At 42.1% G+C, this 20,573-nt stretch overlaps 1 protein-coding gene across 2 annotated transcripts in view; it reads right to left on the bottom strand.

The window, feature by feature from the left end:
* LOC111971979 (metabotropic glutamate receptor 8) overlaps window positions 1–20,573 on the bottom strand; it is a 200,606-nt gene that overhangs the window by 110,826 nt on the left and 69,207 nt on the right. For both annotated transcript variants that reach the window (XM_023998781.2, XM_023998779.2), the window contains exon 3: window positions 9,826–10,042. In XM_023998781.2, coding sequence (XP_023854549.1) covers window positions 9,826–10,042 — 217 coding nt within the window. The remainder of the gene's footprint in view (window positions 1–9,825; window positions 10,043–20,573) is intronic.

Raw genomic sequence — 20,573 nt, 5'->3', positions numbered from 1 at the left:
ACCACCACAACTACCGCTCCACTACAACCACAACTACCGCTCCACAACCACCACAACTACCGCTCCACTACAACTACAACCACAACTACTACCGCTCCACTACAACTATAACCACAACCACTACCATTCCAAATTCACAACCACTACAGCTCCATTAGCACAACCAAAACCACTACCACTACCGATGCACTACCACCACCACAACCACTAATGCTGCACTACCAAAACCACAACCGCTACACTACCACTACCACAACCACTACCGCTCTACTACCAAAACCACAACCACTACCACAACCAAACCTCGACAACCACAACCACAACCACAACCACCCCCACTACCACTACCACTCCACTACCACAACCACTAACGCTCCACCACCACTTACCACAACCACAACCAATCCACCTACCACAACCACTACCGTTCCATACCACAACCAAGACCACAACAGTTCCCACAACCACTACCGCTCCACTACCACAACCACTAGGACTACCAAAACCCCTACCACTACTACTCCACTACCACCCCCACTACCACAAGCGCTCCACCTACCACAACCACTACCACTACCGCTCCACCTCCGTTTCAAACACTATAACAACCACTGCCACTAGCGCTCCACTACTACAATCGCTACGCAACCTCCACCGCTCCACTATCACCACCAATCCACCACCATAAACATTACCACAACCACTACCGCTCCATTATCACAACAACTACCACAACCACTACTGCTACTACAAACACTACCACACTCCCTAAACCACAACCACAACTGCTCTGCTACCACAACCATTACCACAACCACTACCACATCCATTACCTATTACCACCACCACTACCGCTCCAATACCACTACCACTACCACAACYACTAATGCTCCACTACCACAGCAACTACCAGTACCACAACCACTACCACTACACTACCAAAAGCACTACTGCTCCACAACCACTCCACTACCGATCCACACATCTGGACCTCATTGGTATGATCTGAGCATGTTTGGGATTTGCTGACCCCTACAGTCAAGGGGAAGTTGTTCCTTCCAATTTTGCAGTCTCAATAATGACATAATCTGTCACACTGAGCGGTTTCCGTGGAAACAGCTTGACTGGGCCAACCCCAGGTGGGCAAAGTGTTAGCACAGGGGGGAAGGAAGTAGGAGCTGTTGGCAAAAATAAGTTTCAAACATCAAAGGTACACGGGGAGAAAATATACTTAATCTAACCCTAATAGGATTACCAGGCTTTAGAAATTATTTCTTAAAGACATTTTGTTATTTTTTACATGGGTGTTAGTGGTTCTGCTGTACAAAATATATGGTAGCTCAAACGAGGTGGTTCTGGAAACTAAATTCCATTTTCCATGATATTATGTAAATGGGTTCATAATCCATGACAGTTTATCCCTGCCAATGAGGTCAGAAACTCAGCCCCTTTTGAAAGTTTGCCATCATTTTAACCAGCCTGGCAGCGAGACACGATTACAGTTACTATCTGTATTTATCCTGTGGGAGGTTATTTTTCTCTGTGTAATACTGATGGAGTCATTACCGACTTTTAACATGAGGAGATACGCTTTTCATCCGAGGCCCTCGGGTCTGGAGAGAAGCCTGCAGTCCTGCAGTTATGTTCCAGGTGTAGATAATTGATTGTGAGCCCAGTTGATTAGAGCCAGCTAGCTCAGCGATGCGGGGCAGGGACTTCTAGACTACCCACTTTTAATCAGGCAAGTGGCAGGGGGTCTATGATGGGATGAGACTGCAATTTAAAAAAAAAATGCTACAGTATGTCAACCTGTCTCCACAGTGTTTCTGAAGTCGTTTTTGTGTATTATAATGAGTACTACATTTATTCTATATAGAGTGGTAAGGAGGAGGAGGAGCTATGTGGACCCCGGAAGTAATTTTGCAATTCATTGCAGCCATTGCGATCTGTACAGTTTTCTTGTGTCAATTAACTCGTGACATTCCTGGATTACCCATTATAGCAATGAAGTCAAATTTAAACAAACAATATGATAGTCAGTTGAAAAAAGGTTAAGGGTACAAGACTGTGTCCAAGGAATAARTTAGTCCTAAATATTTCCAAAACTAAAAGCATTGTATTTGGGACAAATCATTTAATAAACCCTAAACCTCAACTACACAATGTAATGTGGAAATTGAGCAAGTTGATGTGACTAAACTGCTCAGAGTAATGCTGTCTGTTGATAATAAATCGCTGCTCTGCCTTCTTAAGGGTCATAAGACGCTAGGGGTCAGATTATATATATATTTTTTTAAATAACGTTCCCAAGGTAAACGGACTATTTCTCAGGTCCAGATCGTAGAATATGCATATAATTTACAGATTAGGATAGAAAACACTCCAAAGTTTCCAAAACTGTCCAAATATTGTCTGTGAGTATAACACTTCTGAAGACAAAGGAATTCTTTGGTTGGAACATTATTGAAGATTTATGTTAAAAACATCCTAAAGATTGATTCAATACATCGTTTGGCATGTTTCTACTGACTGTAACTGAACTTTTTGACATTTCGTCTGCTTTTAGTGAACGCGCTTCGTGACTTTGGATTTGTTTACCAAACGCGCTAACGAAAGTAGCTATTTGGCCATAAATGATGAACATTACCGAACAAATCAAACATTTATTGTGGAACTGGGATTCCTGGGAGTGCATTCTGATGAAGATCATCTAAGGTAAGTGAATATTTATAATGTTATTTCTGACTTCTGTTGACTGCACAATATGGCGGATATATTTTTGTCTTGATTGGGCTCTGAGCGCCGACCTCAGATTATTGTATGGTCTGCTTTTTCCGTAAAGCTTTTTTGAAATCTGACACAGCGGTTGCATTAAGGAGAAGGGGATCTAAAATTCCATGTATAACACTTGATCTTTGATCAACGTTTATTATGAGTATTTATGGAAATTGATGTGGCTCTCTGCAAAATCACCGGATGTTTTTGGAACTACTGAACATAACGCGCCAATGTATACTGAGATTTTTTTATATAAACATGAACTTTACCGAACAAAACATAAATGTATTGTGCAACATGAAGTCCTATGATTGTCATCTGATGAAGATCATCGAAGGTTAGTGATTCATTTTATCTCTATTTCAGCTTTTTGTGACTCCTGTCTTTGGCTGGAAAAATGGCTGTGTTTTTCTGTGATTTGGCGGTGACCTAACATAATCGTTTGTGGTGCTTTCGCTGTAAAGCCTTTTTGAAATCGGACACTGTGGTGGGATTAACAACAAGATTACCTTTAAAATGGTATAAAATACATGTATGTTTGAGGAATTTTAATTATGAGATTTCTGTTTGAATTTGGCGCCCTGCACTTTCACTGGCTGTTGTCATATCAATCCCGTTAACGGGATTGCAGCCATAAGAAGTTTTAAAAGTACACAGAGAGCTAACATTAATAACATGCATGTCAATCTCTTATGGCTCAAAGTGGAAGAGAGACTTCATCACAACTTGTTTTTATAAGAGGTGTTGACAAGCTGAATGTGCCGAGCTGTCTGTTTAAAATACTCAGACACCCATGCATTCCTCCCACAAGACATTCCACTAGAGTTCTCGTCACAGTCCCAAAGTCCAGAACAGACTATGGGAGGTGCACAGTACTACATAGAGCCATGCCAGCAGTAGAATCAGATTTAAAAAACAGGTAAAAATACACCTTATGGAACTACGGGGACTCTGAAGAGCGACACACACAAAGGTAAAGACATATGCACACACATACATTGTGATATTGTTGTATGGTGGTATCAAACATTTTGTATTGTATATACAGTTGAAGTCGGAAGTTTACATACACCTTAGCCAAATACATTTAAACTCAGTTTTTCACAATTCCTGACATTTAATCCTAGTAAAAAAGTTCCTGTCTTAGGTCAGTTAGGATCACGACTTTATTTTAAGAATGTGAAATGTCAGAATAATAGTAGAGAGAATGATTTATTTAAGCTTTTTCATCACATTCCCAGTGGGTCAGAAGTTTACATACACTCAATTAGTATTTGGTAGCATTGTCTTTAAATTGTTTAACTTGGGTCAAAAGTTTCGGGTTGCCTTCCATAAGCTTCCCACAATAAGTTGGGTGAATTTTTGTCCCATTCCTCCTGACAGAGCTAGTGTAACTGAGTCAGGTTTGTAGGCCTCCTTGCTCGCACACGCTTTTTCAGTCCTGCCCACAAACTTTCTATAGGATTGAGATCAGGGCTTTGTGATATACACTCCAATATCTTGACTTTGTTGTCCTTAAGCCATTTTGCCACAACTTGGAAGTATGCTTGGGGTCATTGTCCATTTGGAAGACCCATTTGTGACCAAGCTTCAACTTCCTGACTGATGTCTTGAGATGTTGCTTCAATATCTCCACATAATTTTTCTTCCTCATGTTTCCATCTATTTTGTGAAGTGCACTAGTCCCTCCTGCAGCAAAGCACCCCCACAACATGATGCTGCCACCCCTGTGCTTCACGGTTGGGATGGTGTTCTTCGGCTTGCAAGCATACCCCTTTTTCCTCCCCCCTTTTCCTCCAAACATAATGGTCACATGGCCAAACCTGTCTCTTATACACATCTAGATGTGTATAAGAGACAGGGATATAGATACTTTGTACCTGTTTCCTCCAGCATCTTCACAAGGTCCTTTGCTGTTGTTCTGGGATTGATTTGCAAGTACATTCATCTCTAGGAGACAGAACATGTCCCATGGTCCCATGGTGTTTATACTTGCGTACTATTGTTTGTACATGTGAACGTGGTAACTTCAGGCGTTTGGAAATTGCTCCAAAGGATGAACCAGACTTGTGGAGGTCTACCATTTTTTTTTGAGGTCTCGGCTGATTTCTTTTGATTTTCCCATGATGTCAAGCAAAGAGGCACTGAGTTTGAAGGTAGGCCTTGAAATTCATTCACAGGTACACCTCCAATTGACTCAAATGATGTCAATTAGCCTATCATAAGCTTCTAATGCCATGACATAATTTTCTGGAATTTTCCAAGCTGTTTAAAGGCACAGTCAACTTAGTGTATATAAACTTCTGACCCACTGGAATTGTAATACAGTGAATTATAAGTGAAATAATCTATGTGAGCAATTGTTGGAAAAATGACTTGTGTTTCATGGACAAAGTAGATGTCCTAACCGACTTGCCAAAACTACAGTTTGTTAAGAAGAAATTTGTGGAGTGGTTGAAAATGGCTTTTAATGACTCCAACCTAAGTGTATGTAAACTTCCGACTTCAACTGTATGTAGTAGTGTAATAATGTTATGATGTACTATTTTATCTTTTGATTCATATGTAATATAAGTGCTTTAATATRTTTGGACCCTAGGAAGAGTAGCTGCTGCCTTGGCACCATCTAATGGGGATCCCTAATAAATACAAATACAAAAATACAAATACATATCTGGCTATGTTGGTAAAATCACTACATGTCCCATCGAACCAATCAGGGAGAGGCTGCCTCTTGTCACAGTTCCAAGACCAGTCGGAAACTTTCAGCTATCCCACGTCAATGATGCCAGTGGATCTCAAAACTGAACTTATGTAGCAATGATATCCTTTGCCACCGTTGTCAGATATTTCAAACCAGACATGACTATTCAACAAAGCAATAAATCAATACATACTTTTCAAGTTTCTTTCTAGCTAATTCCTTAGTTACATGGTTGTATAACTAGCAAAGGAGTACTGAAGTTGAGGGTGCAGTATTTATGAAGTTTGGCAATGAGGACGAAAACTAGCATAGTTCAGCTAGTTTAGCCAGGGAAAATGAGCTCGGGACAGGATATAGCTGGTTGTACATGCACACTAGGCTAATTCAGGAGACAGATTGTAGTTTTTATGCCCTGATATAAGGAGCTGGCGGCGAAAAGTTTTATTAAACAATTCAGAGACTGAAACAAATAAATTAGATGACTAACATTTAAGGAGAGCAAATCAATATACAATCCCGAAATCAGAAGTAACTGTCAATAGTAAAACAAAGCTTAAAAGGATATTTGAGTGAACCCTGAATACAGAAAATGTATGGTGAATTCGCTTCAGGGCAGACTCCTCCTCACCACTATTCTGTCTGAGGATAAAGAAGAAGCAATTACTAGTAATCGAAGGCATAGTAAACTAGACCCTATCTGAAACAAAATGGACATACATTCAATAATTGATCAACATTTGCTATTGCTAAACAAGAAAGCTTCCTGTATGTAGCATTTATAACACGTACTGAGCTCTCAAGACTCCATTGGCCCTCAACTGTATTTCTCTGCAGCATGAGCATCACAGTGAGTGCAGGCCAACACGCTCTTTAACCTGGCGGTTAACACATCGAAATACTGCGCTGTTTGTCTGAAAGTCTATCCCAATGCCACAGTATGGGTATCTGTCCCTGTTTCATGAAGATCAGGCTCCAGAGGGGTTGAGAGTGACACTGCTCCTGGGATCCTCCTCTGATCTAGTCTTTAGACTTGCTCCCCATAGACCATCAGTCAACAGGGTGGCCAGTCCACTTCTGGTACTCTTCTCACCGTTCATACTGTATATGAATTAAACATTGCTTTAGCATGCATATTTCTTTGATATAGTGCCATTCGGTCATATTCACAATTGGATGTATTCATGAATAAGGCCATGCCTGTGATTAACATACAGTAAGTACAGCAATGGTCATATGAGGCTTTATTTAAACAGGTGAACCTTTACAGTGTAGCCGACACTCATCCTTTTCTTTTTCCCACTGAAAGACTACAGTAGAAGATCTTGAACAGTGCATTCGGAAAGTATTCAGACCCCTTGACTTTTTCCACATTTTGTTACGTTATAACCTTATTCTAAAATGAATTAAATCATTTTTTTCCCTCCGTCAATCTACACACGATAATCCATCATGACAAACAGTTTTTTTTTTTTTTTTATAGCACATGTATAAAAAATAAAGAACGTAAATATTACATTTACATAAGTATTCAGACTCTTTACTCAGTACTTTGTTGAAGCACCTTTGGCAGCAATTACAGCATCAAGTCTTCTTGGGTATGACGATATAAGCTTGGCACACCTGTATTTGGGAAGTAAGATATCCCAGCAAGATATCCCCTTCAACACCAAGAACAGCAAAAGGCATYCAACCCACCGGCACCTCATCCTCATGCTGTGAATCTCAGGTCGTAAACGGTTAATCACAGACGATACAATACATGATAAATCACAGATGATACAATATACGATAAATCACAGATGACTTAACTTGCAGAGCTATGAATGTCATATCTCTAAATGATGAAATTTACATGTGTTGAAAGGAGACGAACAACGTTAAAAAAACACATTCATTATAGAGAACAATATACACAGGGAGGTACAGCTGCTCTTCCCCGCTGTTCAAGAGACCGTCTCCAGTGTTCCCCAAGCACCTCGTCATTATTAATCCACACCTTTAAAGGAAATATTGCAGCCATTTCTCATGATTACTGTTGCTTGCTTACACCATTTACATAGAGATTACATTGCTTTGGCAAGGAAACCTGCCTGAGCAGGCATTACAGTGATGGTGTGCAGGGGGTTGCTGTGATGGACTGGGTCACTGCACTTAGTGCATGCCAATCAAGCTAACGTGCTTTGATAAATAGATGCACATCATCACTTGTTTATTCGGGCTCACAATTCACTTGGAATTATTTACAGTTTTGTAGGCTCGCTCAACATTTTACCGCCTAAGAGAAAAAGATGGGTATCACATGTAATTGAATGTAGGAAGTTAGCAGCATGTCTATTAATGGTGAATTAGCCCACAGCATATTATCATCAATTATTTTTGGGTGCTTAGCCAGGAGTGAAATGAGATTGCTATGCTTACTTCTATTGGTGCAAGAGCTATAGGTGTCATTGTAAAGCTGGTATTGATGTTTTTCTGTAATATGGTGCTGGTTTAGTTGTTAATTGGATGCCTGTTAAACCCTGTATTTATTTGGGATTAACCCAAGCCTGCTCTAGGGCTGCAGCTGGAAGTCTGGAACTGTTGACAGACCCAAAGGGAGACTCTCATACAGGAAAATCCCTTCAACCTATTTCAGGGCTAACAAAACACAGGAGATACAATCTTAGAAAAAAGGGTTCCAAAGGGGTTATTTGGCTGTCCCCATAGGAGAACCCTTTTTGGTTCCAGATAGAACCCTTTTGGGTTCCAAGTAGAACCCTCTGTAGAGGGTTCTGTATGGAACGAGCACCGCTCGTTTTCCACTCTTCCTTTCTGCTCTGGACTCTCCTGAATGTTCAGGGGGAGAGTAGAAACACAGGACAGGCAGCCTGATGTGAGACCAGAGGATGCCAACCGCTACCTTAAAGTCAGCATTCCACCCTGCACTATGTACTACAGAGTGGTATGTCCATTCTACTTATTACATTTCTGCCTGCGCTGTATAACACAGTGGTTGTCCAATCGTTCCATGTATTTTATTTATTCTAGAGCTAACGCACCTGATTCAACTTGTCAACTAGTGAATCAGGTAGTTCAGGGCTACAACAAAATCTTMAAATATCTGGGGTCCCCGAGGAGAGGTTTGAGAACCACTGGTGTAACATTACTCTGCACTCAGTATCTGTGAACTCAGCATCTGATTCTGACCCAAGAAAACAGGTGGGTGGACTCTCAAGCCAATCGATGACTCTAATTGATCCATTAAGTGCCACGGAGAGCTGAACCAGCCCTCAAGGATTAGGTTGGTGCTCCCCTGCTCCCCTGCTCCCATGCTAGCCAGAGATACAGCTCATTTATAATAGGCCCGGGCTAATGCACACACACTCTGTTAATCTCACACATACATGTTACAGCTGATGAATTTATATTCAGCAATTACAATATAATTAATGTGCGGCCTTTTGTCCACCCTGACGAAAGCTGCCATAATACTTTAATCAGAGGGCTTGGAGAGAACTGAGTTTGATTATGAAACAGCCCCTTGAAAAATACATCTGTGAACTTACTGGTGATTATACGGAGAATCAATGACATTACCTATCTCTATATTCATTTATCAACACAATACAAATGTTCACAGACCACTTTGAAATGTTACACCCCCTTCCCATACCCTCTGATGCATCAATACAATTGTGGAGCAATCAATTATTCTGGTGCGTAATGTAACCAAGTTTTAATAATTGCTAGCTGTAAATACATTTTTATTGGTGAATGGGAGAGGCCATACCCTAATGCCTTAGCAGTCTCTCCAAGCAAAGAACAAGCAAGACTAAAAGAGAAATCAGAGATGCTCTCTGTGTTTTTTGTCTTAGACTGTCCCCTGGTAGTCTATTTTGACATTCAGCGACTTGACATGTGAACCTTCAAGGTATCCCCTGCTGTTGAGACAGCAAATGCTGAGGTGCACTCTGCCAAACTAGGCAAGACAGTGTTTGAGTCAAACATTGGGGCAATGCATGCAGGCAGAGCGTAAAACGCTGACCAACAGTACACATCTCCCAAACAAGGGAACACATCTTCCTTTCAGCACAATTCAAGTTTCTCAGTACATTTGAGATTTTTCTCATACATCCCAGATCAAGCAGTAGTTCTTAGTAGAATAAGAATGTTGCTGTATATTAGCAGGGAAAGAGACTTTTGGATTCAATTGCATTTGTTTATCCTTCAGCATGGCATCACAAAAACAGCCCACAATTATCAGCTATATCTAGCTGAAAAAATAAATATATATTCATCAGCGTTTCAGTAAAAGCCTGTGAGTAGCCATGTTGTGCCAGTAAAAAGAGCCCCATCCCACCTACCAGACTCTCTGGAGATCTGGACAAAAGCCTCCACGCCACTTTCTCCGTAATTCCCCTCCGAGGCCAGGGTCGACACATAGTTCCAGCCCATCGCCGTGACGATGTCCAGCATGGCCTGAGCTTGGTAGGAGTCCGGTGGCACCACACGGGAGAAGAAGTCGTAGCGTGTGTTGTCACTCAGCTCGGGTGCCGTGGATGCATAGCTGATCTGAGGGATCTATGGAGACAAGGAAACCCTAGTGTAAGCCAAGTATTTAATGCCAAACAAGTAAATGTTGAATTCCACAACGGAATATACTCCCCAGACGTCTACTATATGTTACACATAGGGATATTAACGACAGGACATATCAATGTGACTTTGTCAGAACCTTTCGGAACCACCTGACTTGAAACCTTATTTCTTCATGTTTAGGCGTCTTTTATCCCAAAATAACTTCAGAACCAGAATTCCACAATGTCCTTGCTTTGTTTCTTTTCAACTGGATACAGTGTAAATGGAAAAGAGAGAGGGAACTGTAAGGTATTAGACAGACAGACAACACACAGACAGAAAACACACAGACAGATAGGCATAGCCTGTTAGACAAGGAGAGAAGGTTGGATAATGGTCCTTTAGAGAGCGATTGAAGGCCTGATTGATTTCACTTCAGTCAAAGGCCAGGGTGTGCGGGCAGGCCCTACAGGCTTGTCTCATTGGCATTCAAAGAGAGGGGGAATGGAAGAAGGAAAGACAGGCAAAGGCCTGCCAGCAATACAAATGCCACTCACTGGCTGGCAGCTTGAGCCTATCTCAGCTCATTCACAGACAGCTACAAATTAAACCGGCTGTAAATACAAATGCATCTGGTGGGTTTGACATAATTGCAATCACCTGTGATATGCCAACGTTCTGTCAGTCCCAGGTTAACCCTTGAACATTGGGATTGACTTGATCCATTTTGTTCGATTTTTTCCCACACGCTGGGATTTCAGAGCCATAAGATAACAAGAGCTAAGTGAGTACCAGAGGCAACAAGTGATTAATTATCACCATTAATTAATTTCTGCCATTAAGTGATTAGGATCTGGGTTGAAACAAAGACAATTTTTATTGCCTTTGGTCACTATGTGAACAACTTAATTTTTCCAGGGGCCAAAGAGTCTGCTTGTGGTTGTCTTTATTTTTCCATTAGAACATCATTTAAAAAGCGGGAGCATGGAGATGAAGTTTATACACCCTAAAGTCAATCAATGGACTGTGGCTTCAGAGAACAAGCTCTGCCCTTATGTTTTCCATTTCCATTTATAGGGGTCACCTCAGGGTAAAGCATTTTTGCAACCTCTGAATTGTGTTATAGTGAGATAAATCATATTGACCTCTGGATATAGATCTCATCTTTCCTAACATGGAGATTTACTCTCTCTCACACACACACACACACACACACACACACACACACACACACACACACACACACACACACACACAAGATATTATCATAATTCACTGCAAACTTCCATAAAGTTTAGCGACTGAATGGCATGAATAATGCAAAAGGTAACTACAATAAAGGAAAACAAATAAAGAAACCAAAACAGGTTGAGATAATGTTCACTACGGTGCAATGACCTCAGATGCTGAACTGTACTGAACAAAAATAGAAATGTAAAATGCAACAATGTCAACCATATAACTGAGTTACAGTTCATATAAGGAAATCAGTCAATTTAAATCAATTCATGAGGCCCTAATCTGTGGATTTGACATGACGAAGCCAGGCCCAGCCAACCAGAATGAGTTTTTCCCCACAAAAGGGCTTTAATACAGACAGTGTTATTTTTGTTCAGTATATTTACAAACACAATAGTTACAAGAATAGTTCACATTACAATAATGTCAATACATCTTCCTAAATTAACAAAGATCAACAGAGGTACACTGACATATAGAAAGATATGATTGATTGCTTTAACCAATCAAAGTACATTGCTTTTACAATTTTTTGTGTAGGTTTGGGAATGTTGATGCTTAGTTGTCTGTACCTTTAGGTGGCTCTGACATGCTGACCAGACCAAACACGTGCATGCGTCCACGTGCGTCAATGTGCACACGTTGATTTTGTCCACCCGCACCAGACGCGATCAGGACACGCAGGTTGAAATATCAAAACAAACTCAGAACCAATTATATTAATTTGGGCACAGGTTGAAAAGCATTAAACATTTATGCCAATTTAGCTAGCTATCTTGCTGTTGCTAGCTCATTTGTCCGGGATATAAACATTGGGTTGTTATTTTACCTGAAATGCACAAGGTCCTCTACTCCGACAACTAATCCACAGATAAAACGGTAAACCAAATTCGTTTTTAGTCATCTCTCCTCCTTCCTTCAGGCTTCTTCTTATTCTGGACTTTATATGATGGTTGGCAACCAACTTTAGGTGCATTACCACAACCGACTGGAGTGTGGACCTCAGTTCATCTTTCAATCACCCACGTGGGTATATGCTCCCAAAAACCACCAAGGAGATAGCATGTGGGTATATGCTCCCAAAAACCACCGAGGAGATAGCATGTGGGTATATGCTCCCAAAAACCACCAAGGAGATAGCATGTGGGTATATGCTCCCAAAAACCACCAAGGAGATAGCATGTGGGTAATATGCTCCCCAAAAACCACCAAGGAGATAGCATGTGGGTATATGCTTCTAAAAACTAATGAGGAGATGGGAAAGGCCGGACTTGCAGCGCGTTGAGCGTCATAAATAGAACCAATTTCTATTTTAGCGCCTGGCCACGCAGACACACGCTGATGAGCGCAAGCAGTGTGGGTGCAATGATTGAATAACATGTATGCGATGTGTTCGGTCTGGTCATCATGTGAGAGTCATAATGATGTCACTTGGGAAATTACAATCACATGCAGAAGACTTTATCCTCTTACATTATACGAACCACATTCTCAAAGCTGAAATGAAAGAAACGTCCATTCCGCTGGTAGCCTATGGAGAGTTGTTGGCGTCTAATTCAGGGATATTGTAGATCAGCATATCTTGATATCTTCATCTCAAAACCCAACAACACATTAAGCCTTCCTTTTGATTATCATCATCCTTACCATTATCATCCTCATCATCCCCACCATCCTCATCATCCTCACCATCATCATCCTCATCAGCATCATTATCATCATCCTCATCATCCTTATTATCATCATCATCCTCATCACCATCATATTGTAGTGTTCCTAGTATATTATCACGAGTCCCAGACCTCTAGGTATTACAAAATGCAAACATGACTAGAGTACTTCCAGGGGTGATGTTGTGAGACTGTGAAGACCAGGGTGGTTCTGGGTCAGTGTGCGCTGAGTTTAATATGGCCGTGATTGCAGAGCCAGACTAATGCATTTGGGGCTTCGGGGCACCTACCTCCAGGGGGCCCACCTTTCTTTTTAAGAAAACAGCTAACTTCCTGCATTTCAACACATTTTGCCATGCGGCAGAAATAAAAAGTTGTTGATTTATAGCTCATCTCATGCTATCCTCACATTTTGCTCAGAGGATGAGAGAAAATTTGTCAGTTTTAAAGCTTATTTCCTGCAATTCCACAAATTTTTCCATTTCTTATGCCGTTTTCATATGCTATCAAGGGGGCCCCCAACCCAAACGTGCCCGTTCAGTAATCCGGCCCTGCGTGATTGACTCTGTAGAGCAGAAGGCTGAAACACTTGACACTGGGCTGAATCTTCATCTTTATTCCCACTTGCCAGCAGCATACCACCCTGCATACCACTGCTGGCTTGCTTCTGAAGCTAAGCAGGGTTGGTCCTGGTCAGTCCCTGGATGGGAGACCAGGTGCTGCTGGAAGTGGTGTTGGAGGGCCAGTAGGAGGCACTCTTTCCTCTGGTCTAAACAAAGATCCCAATGCCCCAGGGCAGTGATTGGGGACACTGCTCTGTGTAGGGTGCCGTCTTTCGGATGGGATGTTTTAAACGGGTGGTCCTGACTCATCTGAGGTCATTAAAGATCCCATGGCACTTATCGTAAGAGTAGGGGTGTTAACCCCGGTGTCCTGGCTAAATTCCCAATCTGGCCCTCAACCATCACGGTCACCTAATAATCCCCAGTTTACAATTGGCTCATTCATCCCCCTCCTCTCCCCTGTAACTATTCCCCAGGTCGTTGCTGCAAATGAGAACGTGTTCTCAGTCAACTTACCTGGTAAAATAATGGTAAAATAAAATCTGTGGCGTGTCTTTACAGCGCTGCTAAGAGCACCAGTGATAAATCATTCTCCACTGCTACTGTGGACATCCACATGCCTCCATTATAGAGAGAGAGAGAGAGAGAGAGAGAGATTTTGAAATGTGACTTGAGGGCTCACCAGATGTACTCCCACCTACCGTAGCCCACAGAAAGTGGTGAGACTCATGAAGTATTTAGAGAGGCATCGGAGGGAGAGAATTCCTCCATCATACACATCTGCTGTAACAGTTCTCAGTTTTACACAAACAAAATGCGTGTGGTCATGAACTGTTATGATATACTATAACAGACCTTATGTCATCTGTATGTCAGAAATGTAAGTCCTTATCCCATCCACACAACAGTATGCTGTGAGATATCGGCATGTGGCTCCTTCCACGGTGGGCCACTTGAGCAGCTAATGGAGCTGTCACACCTAGAGGGACAGTAGTGGCCTGATATATGGTGGCCTGACAATAGTCATTAACCTCAACACCGACCTTTATTTAAAACAATCTAGCAAACAGCAGGCCAAGTGTCGCAATAAATGGTGTAAACAGAGACAGATGTGTGTGTGTGCGTATCGACATATTTATAACCATTATTTTTCTTTCACACACACACACTCATGCAGGCACCCACAAACAAACACACAGACAAAATCCCCACCATCCATTTCCATATTGATAGTGGCTCTTCTCTGACCAGGGATGATAATTGATTGCGAGAAAGATTGAGGGAGAAAAGCTAATTCGACATGACAGGACAGCCAGGTCTCGTCTCTCTATGTGTTTTCCCCCCTGAATTTAGCTCTCCATGTAGTCTCCATGGCTACGTCCCTCTTGCAGGTTGGAATTTATTGGGATGGCTCATGTACTGGAGGCAGCCCTGCAGAGTGTTCACTAGCTGACACAGCCACAGAGTCATAAAATCTGATTTTAAGCACTACGCTAATGCTTAACCATAACCTTAAATTAAGACCTAAAGCTCATTTCTGTTTTCATGAATTTTGACGATATAGCCAATTTGGACTTTGCAGATGGCCCATCTAGCCGAAATTGCTCAGTGCTGCCTCCAGGGCAAGATTCATGACAATAAACGTCAACCTCCGTCCCTTTCTGCCTCTATCTCCTTCTCTCTCTCGTTTTCTCCACTATCACTGTTCAAGGGTTTTGGGAGCTTTTCTGACAAGGTCTCTCCGCCCAAAAAGATGCTGGCCACAGGAACATCCATAGGTGACATTATCTGATGTGACTTCATCATTCCTGCCCTCCTACAGTAGTTGACAGTGGCATCCTGGGACCAATCTGACTTCCATAATATGACAGCTTGACTGCACTGTAAGGTCACCGTTCCTCTTCGTTGTTATGTTTTTAATGCATTTCTATGCTCACTGCTTACGAAWTTTTTTAAGGGCACTTATTTGTTATGTGCTTATGCACACAACTTATTCTGCACCACAACCCAAATGCTGTGAACAACACTGAAAATATGTTTTCACATAATTTAACGGAGGTACATTTAAAGGAAACATGGGAAGCACAAAGTGCCTACAGAATATTGGAAGCCATACACTACAGGCAACTGCCAAAATAAAGGAAACACTTGAGTAAATGAGGGATACAAAGTATATTGAAAGCAGGTGCTTCCACACAGGTGTGGTTCCTGAGCTAATTAAGCAATTAACATCCCATCAAGTGTAACCGATGTGAAATGGCTAGCTAGGTAGCGGTGGTGCGCGCTAGCAGCCTTTCAGTCGGTCACTTGCTCTGAAACCTTGAAGTAGTGGTTCCCCTTGCTCTGCAAGGGCCGTGGCTTTTGTGGAGCGATGGGTAACAATGCTTCGTGGGTGACTGTTGTTGATGTGTGCAGAGGGTCCCTGGTTCACGCCCGGGTCGGGAGCGAGGGGATGGACTAAAGTTATACTGTTACACAATTATAAAAATGCCCGTTACCCACTAGTTTGGCTACCATGGCTAGAAGAAAATATCTCAGTGACTTTGAAAGAGGGGTCTCAAAGGAGCACAGGGGGTTTAAAGGGTGTGTGTGTCTCAGTCACCAGATCTCAACCCAATTGAACACTTATGGGAGATTCTGGAGCGGCGCCTGAGACAGCATTTTCCACCACCTTCTACAAAACACCAAATTATGGAATTTCTCTTGGAAGAATGGTGTCGCATCCCTCCAATAGATTTACAGACACTTGTAGAGTCTATGCCAAGGCACAGTGAAGCTGTTCTGGTGGCTTGTGGTGGCTCAACGCCCTTTGTCAGTTACCTGTACATTGGGCAAGACCCCAGAGTCGATGTCCGCACCCCGTGAAAATTGAATTAGCATAATACAAAATTACCTACAAAAATCGGTCTGTTCAAGCTAGACATATTTCTTGCATGGGCTGCGTCTCAATCCATTGCATCTGCCAATGTTGGGTTTCCGCATCTGCGGTGAAAGGTGGCAGAGCTACAGCGGTGTTTGTCAGACAACGAGATAATCGGTCTTCTCACAAAAACGTCTGTATTGTCCGAAGACTTTGGCCTACACACAAACACGATGGTGTTCTCTGTTTTGTACTATGACCCACACAAGTGTCACGGACTCGTCTTAAGTCAGTACTGCCGATCTGCCAACGTCTGTCTGTAGCTACCGAACAGTTTGGGCTAACACTAATATGACTCCTCTATGAAAAGTAGATATTTCTTATATCTCTCAGATAGAAGGACAGACACTTTAAAACAATTGTCCTTTTTCTAAATGTTTTACTATGTACAGTGCATTCGGAAAGTATTCAGACCCATTGACTTTTTCAACATTTTGTTATGTTAATGCCTTAATCTAAAATGGATTAAATAAAACATTTTCCTCATCAATCTAGACACAATACCCCATAATGACAAAGTGAAAACAGGTTTAAGAAAATTTTGCAAATGTATAATACATTTTTTTACACAAGTAATCAGACACTTTTCTATGAGACTCGAAATTGAGCTCAGGCGCATCCTGTTTCCATTGATCATCCTTGAGATGTTTCTACAACTTAAAAGCACACACCTGCCTATATAAGGTCCCACAGTTGACAGTACATGTCAGAGCAAAAACCAAGCCATGAGGTCGAAGCAATTGTCCGTAGAGCTCCGAGACAAGATTGTTTTGAGGCACAGATTTGGGGAAGGGTACCAAAAACTTTCTGCAGCATTGAACGTCCCCAAGGACACAGTGGCCTCCATCGTCTTAAATGGAAGACGTTTGGAACCACCAACACTCTTCCTAGAGATGGCCGCCTGGCCAAACTGACCAATCAGGGGAGAAGGGCCTTGGTCACGGAGGTGACCAAGAACCCGATGGTCACTCTGACAGAGCTCCAGAGTTCCTCTGTGGAGATAGGAGAACCTTTCAGAAGGACAACCATCTCTGCAGCCCTCCACCAAGCAGGCCTTCATGGTAGAGTGCCCAGAAGGAAGCCACTGCTCAATAAAAGGCACATGACAGCTCGCTTTGAGTTTGCCAAAAGGTACCTAAAGGACTCTCAGACCATGAGAAASAAGATTCCCTGGTCTGATGAAACAAAGATTGAACTCTTTGGCCTGAATGCCAAGCATCACGCCTGGAGGAAACCTGGCACCATCCCTACGGTGAAGCATGGTAGTGGCAACATCATTCTGTGGGGATGTTTTTCAGCGCCAGAGACTGGGAGACTAGTCAGGATCGAGGGAAAGATGAACAGAACAAAGTACTGAGATCCTTGATGAAAACCTACTCCAGAGCGCTCAGGACCTCAGACTGGGACAAAGATTCACCTTCCAACAGTACAACGACCCTAAGCACACAGCCAAGACAATGCTGGAGTGGCTTCGGTACAAGTCTCTGAATGTCCTTGAGTGGCCCAGCCAGTGCCCGGATATGAACCCGATCGAACATCTCTGGAGAGACCTGAAAATAGCAGTGCAGTGACGCTCCCCATCCAACCTGACAGAGCTTGAGAGGATCTGCAGAGAAAAATGGGAGAAACTCACCAAATACAGGTGTACCAAGCTTGTAGCGTCATCCCCAAGAAAACTCAAGGCTGTAGTCGCTGCCAAAAGTGCATCAAGTACTGAGTAAAGGGTCTGAATTAAACAGCTTGGAAAATTCCAGAAAATTATGTCAAGGCTTTAGAAGCGGATAGGCTAATTGACATAATTTGAGTCAATTGGAATGTACCTGTGGATGTATTTCAAGGTCTATCTTCAAACTCAGTGCCTCTTTGCTTGACAACATGGGAAAATCAAAAGAAATCATCGTTTCCAAACGCCTGAAGGTACCACGTTCATCTGTACAAACAATAGTACGCGGGTATAAACACCATGGGACCGCGGAGCCATCAAACCGCTCAGGAAGGAGATGCGTTCTGTCTCCTAGAGATGAACGTACTTTGGTGCGAAAAGTGCAAATCAATCCCAGAACAACAGCAAAGGACCTTGTGAAGATGCTGGAGGAAACAGGTACAAAAGTATCTATTTACACAGTAAACTTTGTCCTATATTGACCTAACCTGAACGGCCACTCAGCAAGTAAGAAGCCACTGCTCCAAAACCGCCATAAAAAAGCCAGACTACGGTTTGCAACTGCACATGGGGACAAAGATTGTACTTTTTGGAGAAATGTCCTCTGATCTGATGAAACAAAAATAGAATTGTATGGCAATAATGACCATCGTTATGTTTGGAGGAAAAAGGGGGATGCTTGCAAGCCGAAGAACACCATCCCAACCGTGAAKCACGGGGGTGGCAGCATCATGTTGTGGGGGTGCTTTGCTGCAGGAGGAACTGGTGCGCTTCACAAAATAGATGGCATCATGAGGATGGACAATTATGTGGATATATTGAAACAACATCTCAAGACATCAGTCAGGAAGTTTAAAGCTTGGTCGCAAATGGGTCTTCCAAATGGACAATGACCCAAAGTTGTGGCAAAATGGCTTAAGGACAACAAAGTCAAGATATTGGAGTGGCCATCACAAAGCCCTGACCTCAATCCTATAGAAAATTTGTGGGCAGAACTGAAAAAGCGTGTGCAAGCAAGGAGGCCTACAAACCTGATTCAGTTATTGACAGGAGGAATGGGCCAAAATTCACCCAACTTATTGTGGGAAGCTTGTGGAAGGCTACCCGAAACGTTTGACCCAAGTTAAACAATTTAAAGGCAATGCTACCAAATACCAATTGAGAGTTAGTAAACTTCTGACCCACTGGGAATGTGATGAAAGAAATAAAAGCTGAAATAAATAATTCTCTCTACTATTTATTCTGACATTTCACATCTTAAAATAAAGTGATGATCCTACCTGACCTAAGACAGCGAATTTTTACTAGGATTAAATGTCAGGAATTGTATAAAACGGAGTTTAAATGTATTTGGCTAAGGTGTATGTAAACTTCCGACTTCAACTGTATTATCAAGGTAAGCTGTCCCCAATGTGAACTGGTTCTATCCTCCGGAATTCCACTACTCTGTTTTTTCTCTGTTTTTCTGCTTTATTCCAACTCAAATATCTGATGTTGACATTATTTCAGATGCATATAGACTAAACAACTTAAAAACCAGGATTGCCTCCTGTAAGAAACTCCACTTAATTTTCTAATGAAGAAATATATGCACTCTAACCTACACTGAGTGTACAAAATATTAGGAATAGATGCTCTTTTCATGACAGACTGACCAGGTGAATCCAGGTGAAAGCTATTATCCCTTTTTGATGTCACTTGTTAAATCCACTTCCATCAGTGTAGATGAAAGGGAGGAGACAGGTTAGAGAACGATTTTTAAGCCTTGAGACAATTGAGACATGGATTGTGTATGTGTGCCATTCAGAGGGTGAATAGGCTGGAAAAAAGTGCCTTTGAACGGGGAATGGTATTAGGCCCCAGGCGCACCAGTTTGAGTGTGTTAAGAACTGCAATGCTGCTGGATTTTTCATGTTCAACAGTTTCCCGTGTGTATCAAGAATGGTCCATCACCCAAAGGACATCTAGCCAACTTGACACAACTGTGGGAAACATTGCAGTCAACATGACTGCAGGATCCCTGTGGAATGCTTATTAGGAAGGTGTTCGTAATGTTTTGTACACTCAGTGTATATTCTTTAAACTACTTATCGGACAAGAGAGCAAATTATGGCCGGTGGGGGAGGGGCTCAACCCCGTGAATGAGAGATGAGCCCCATTAAACGCAACAAAAGTCAATCTATTGGGGGGGCACTAAATAATGCTAATTTCACTATTCTCCTATTTGTTAAAATGCTATTTTTTAACTGCTACATTGCTAAATATGAAAATAATAGCTTATTCCAAATTAAACAAACACCCCCACCTCTCTGTCATGGTTTAAACCATGTATTTCCATGTGGCTGCACTTTCCATATTTCAGCCACTTTTCAGGTGTCCCAACTTTACGTTTTCCAAAAAATGTAAATTTGTCAGCAAGAAGCATCTAATGACAATCACCAAATGTCATTACAGTTTTTGATGTTTTGTAACAGATCTT

Source organism: Salvelinus sp. IW2-2015, linkage group LG13 (assembly GCF_002910315.2).
Source record: "Salvelinus sp. IW2-2015 linkage group LG13, ASM291031v2, whole genome shotgun sequence".
Classification (NCBI taxonomy): domain Eukaryota; kingdom Metazoa; phylum Chordata; class Actinopteri; order Salmoniformes; family Salmonidae; genus Salvelinus; species Salvelinus sp. IW2-2015.
Note: the sequence above shows the minus strand (reverse complement) of the source record. Positions and strands in the feature narration are given on the sequence as shown.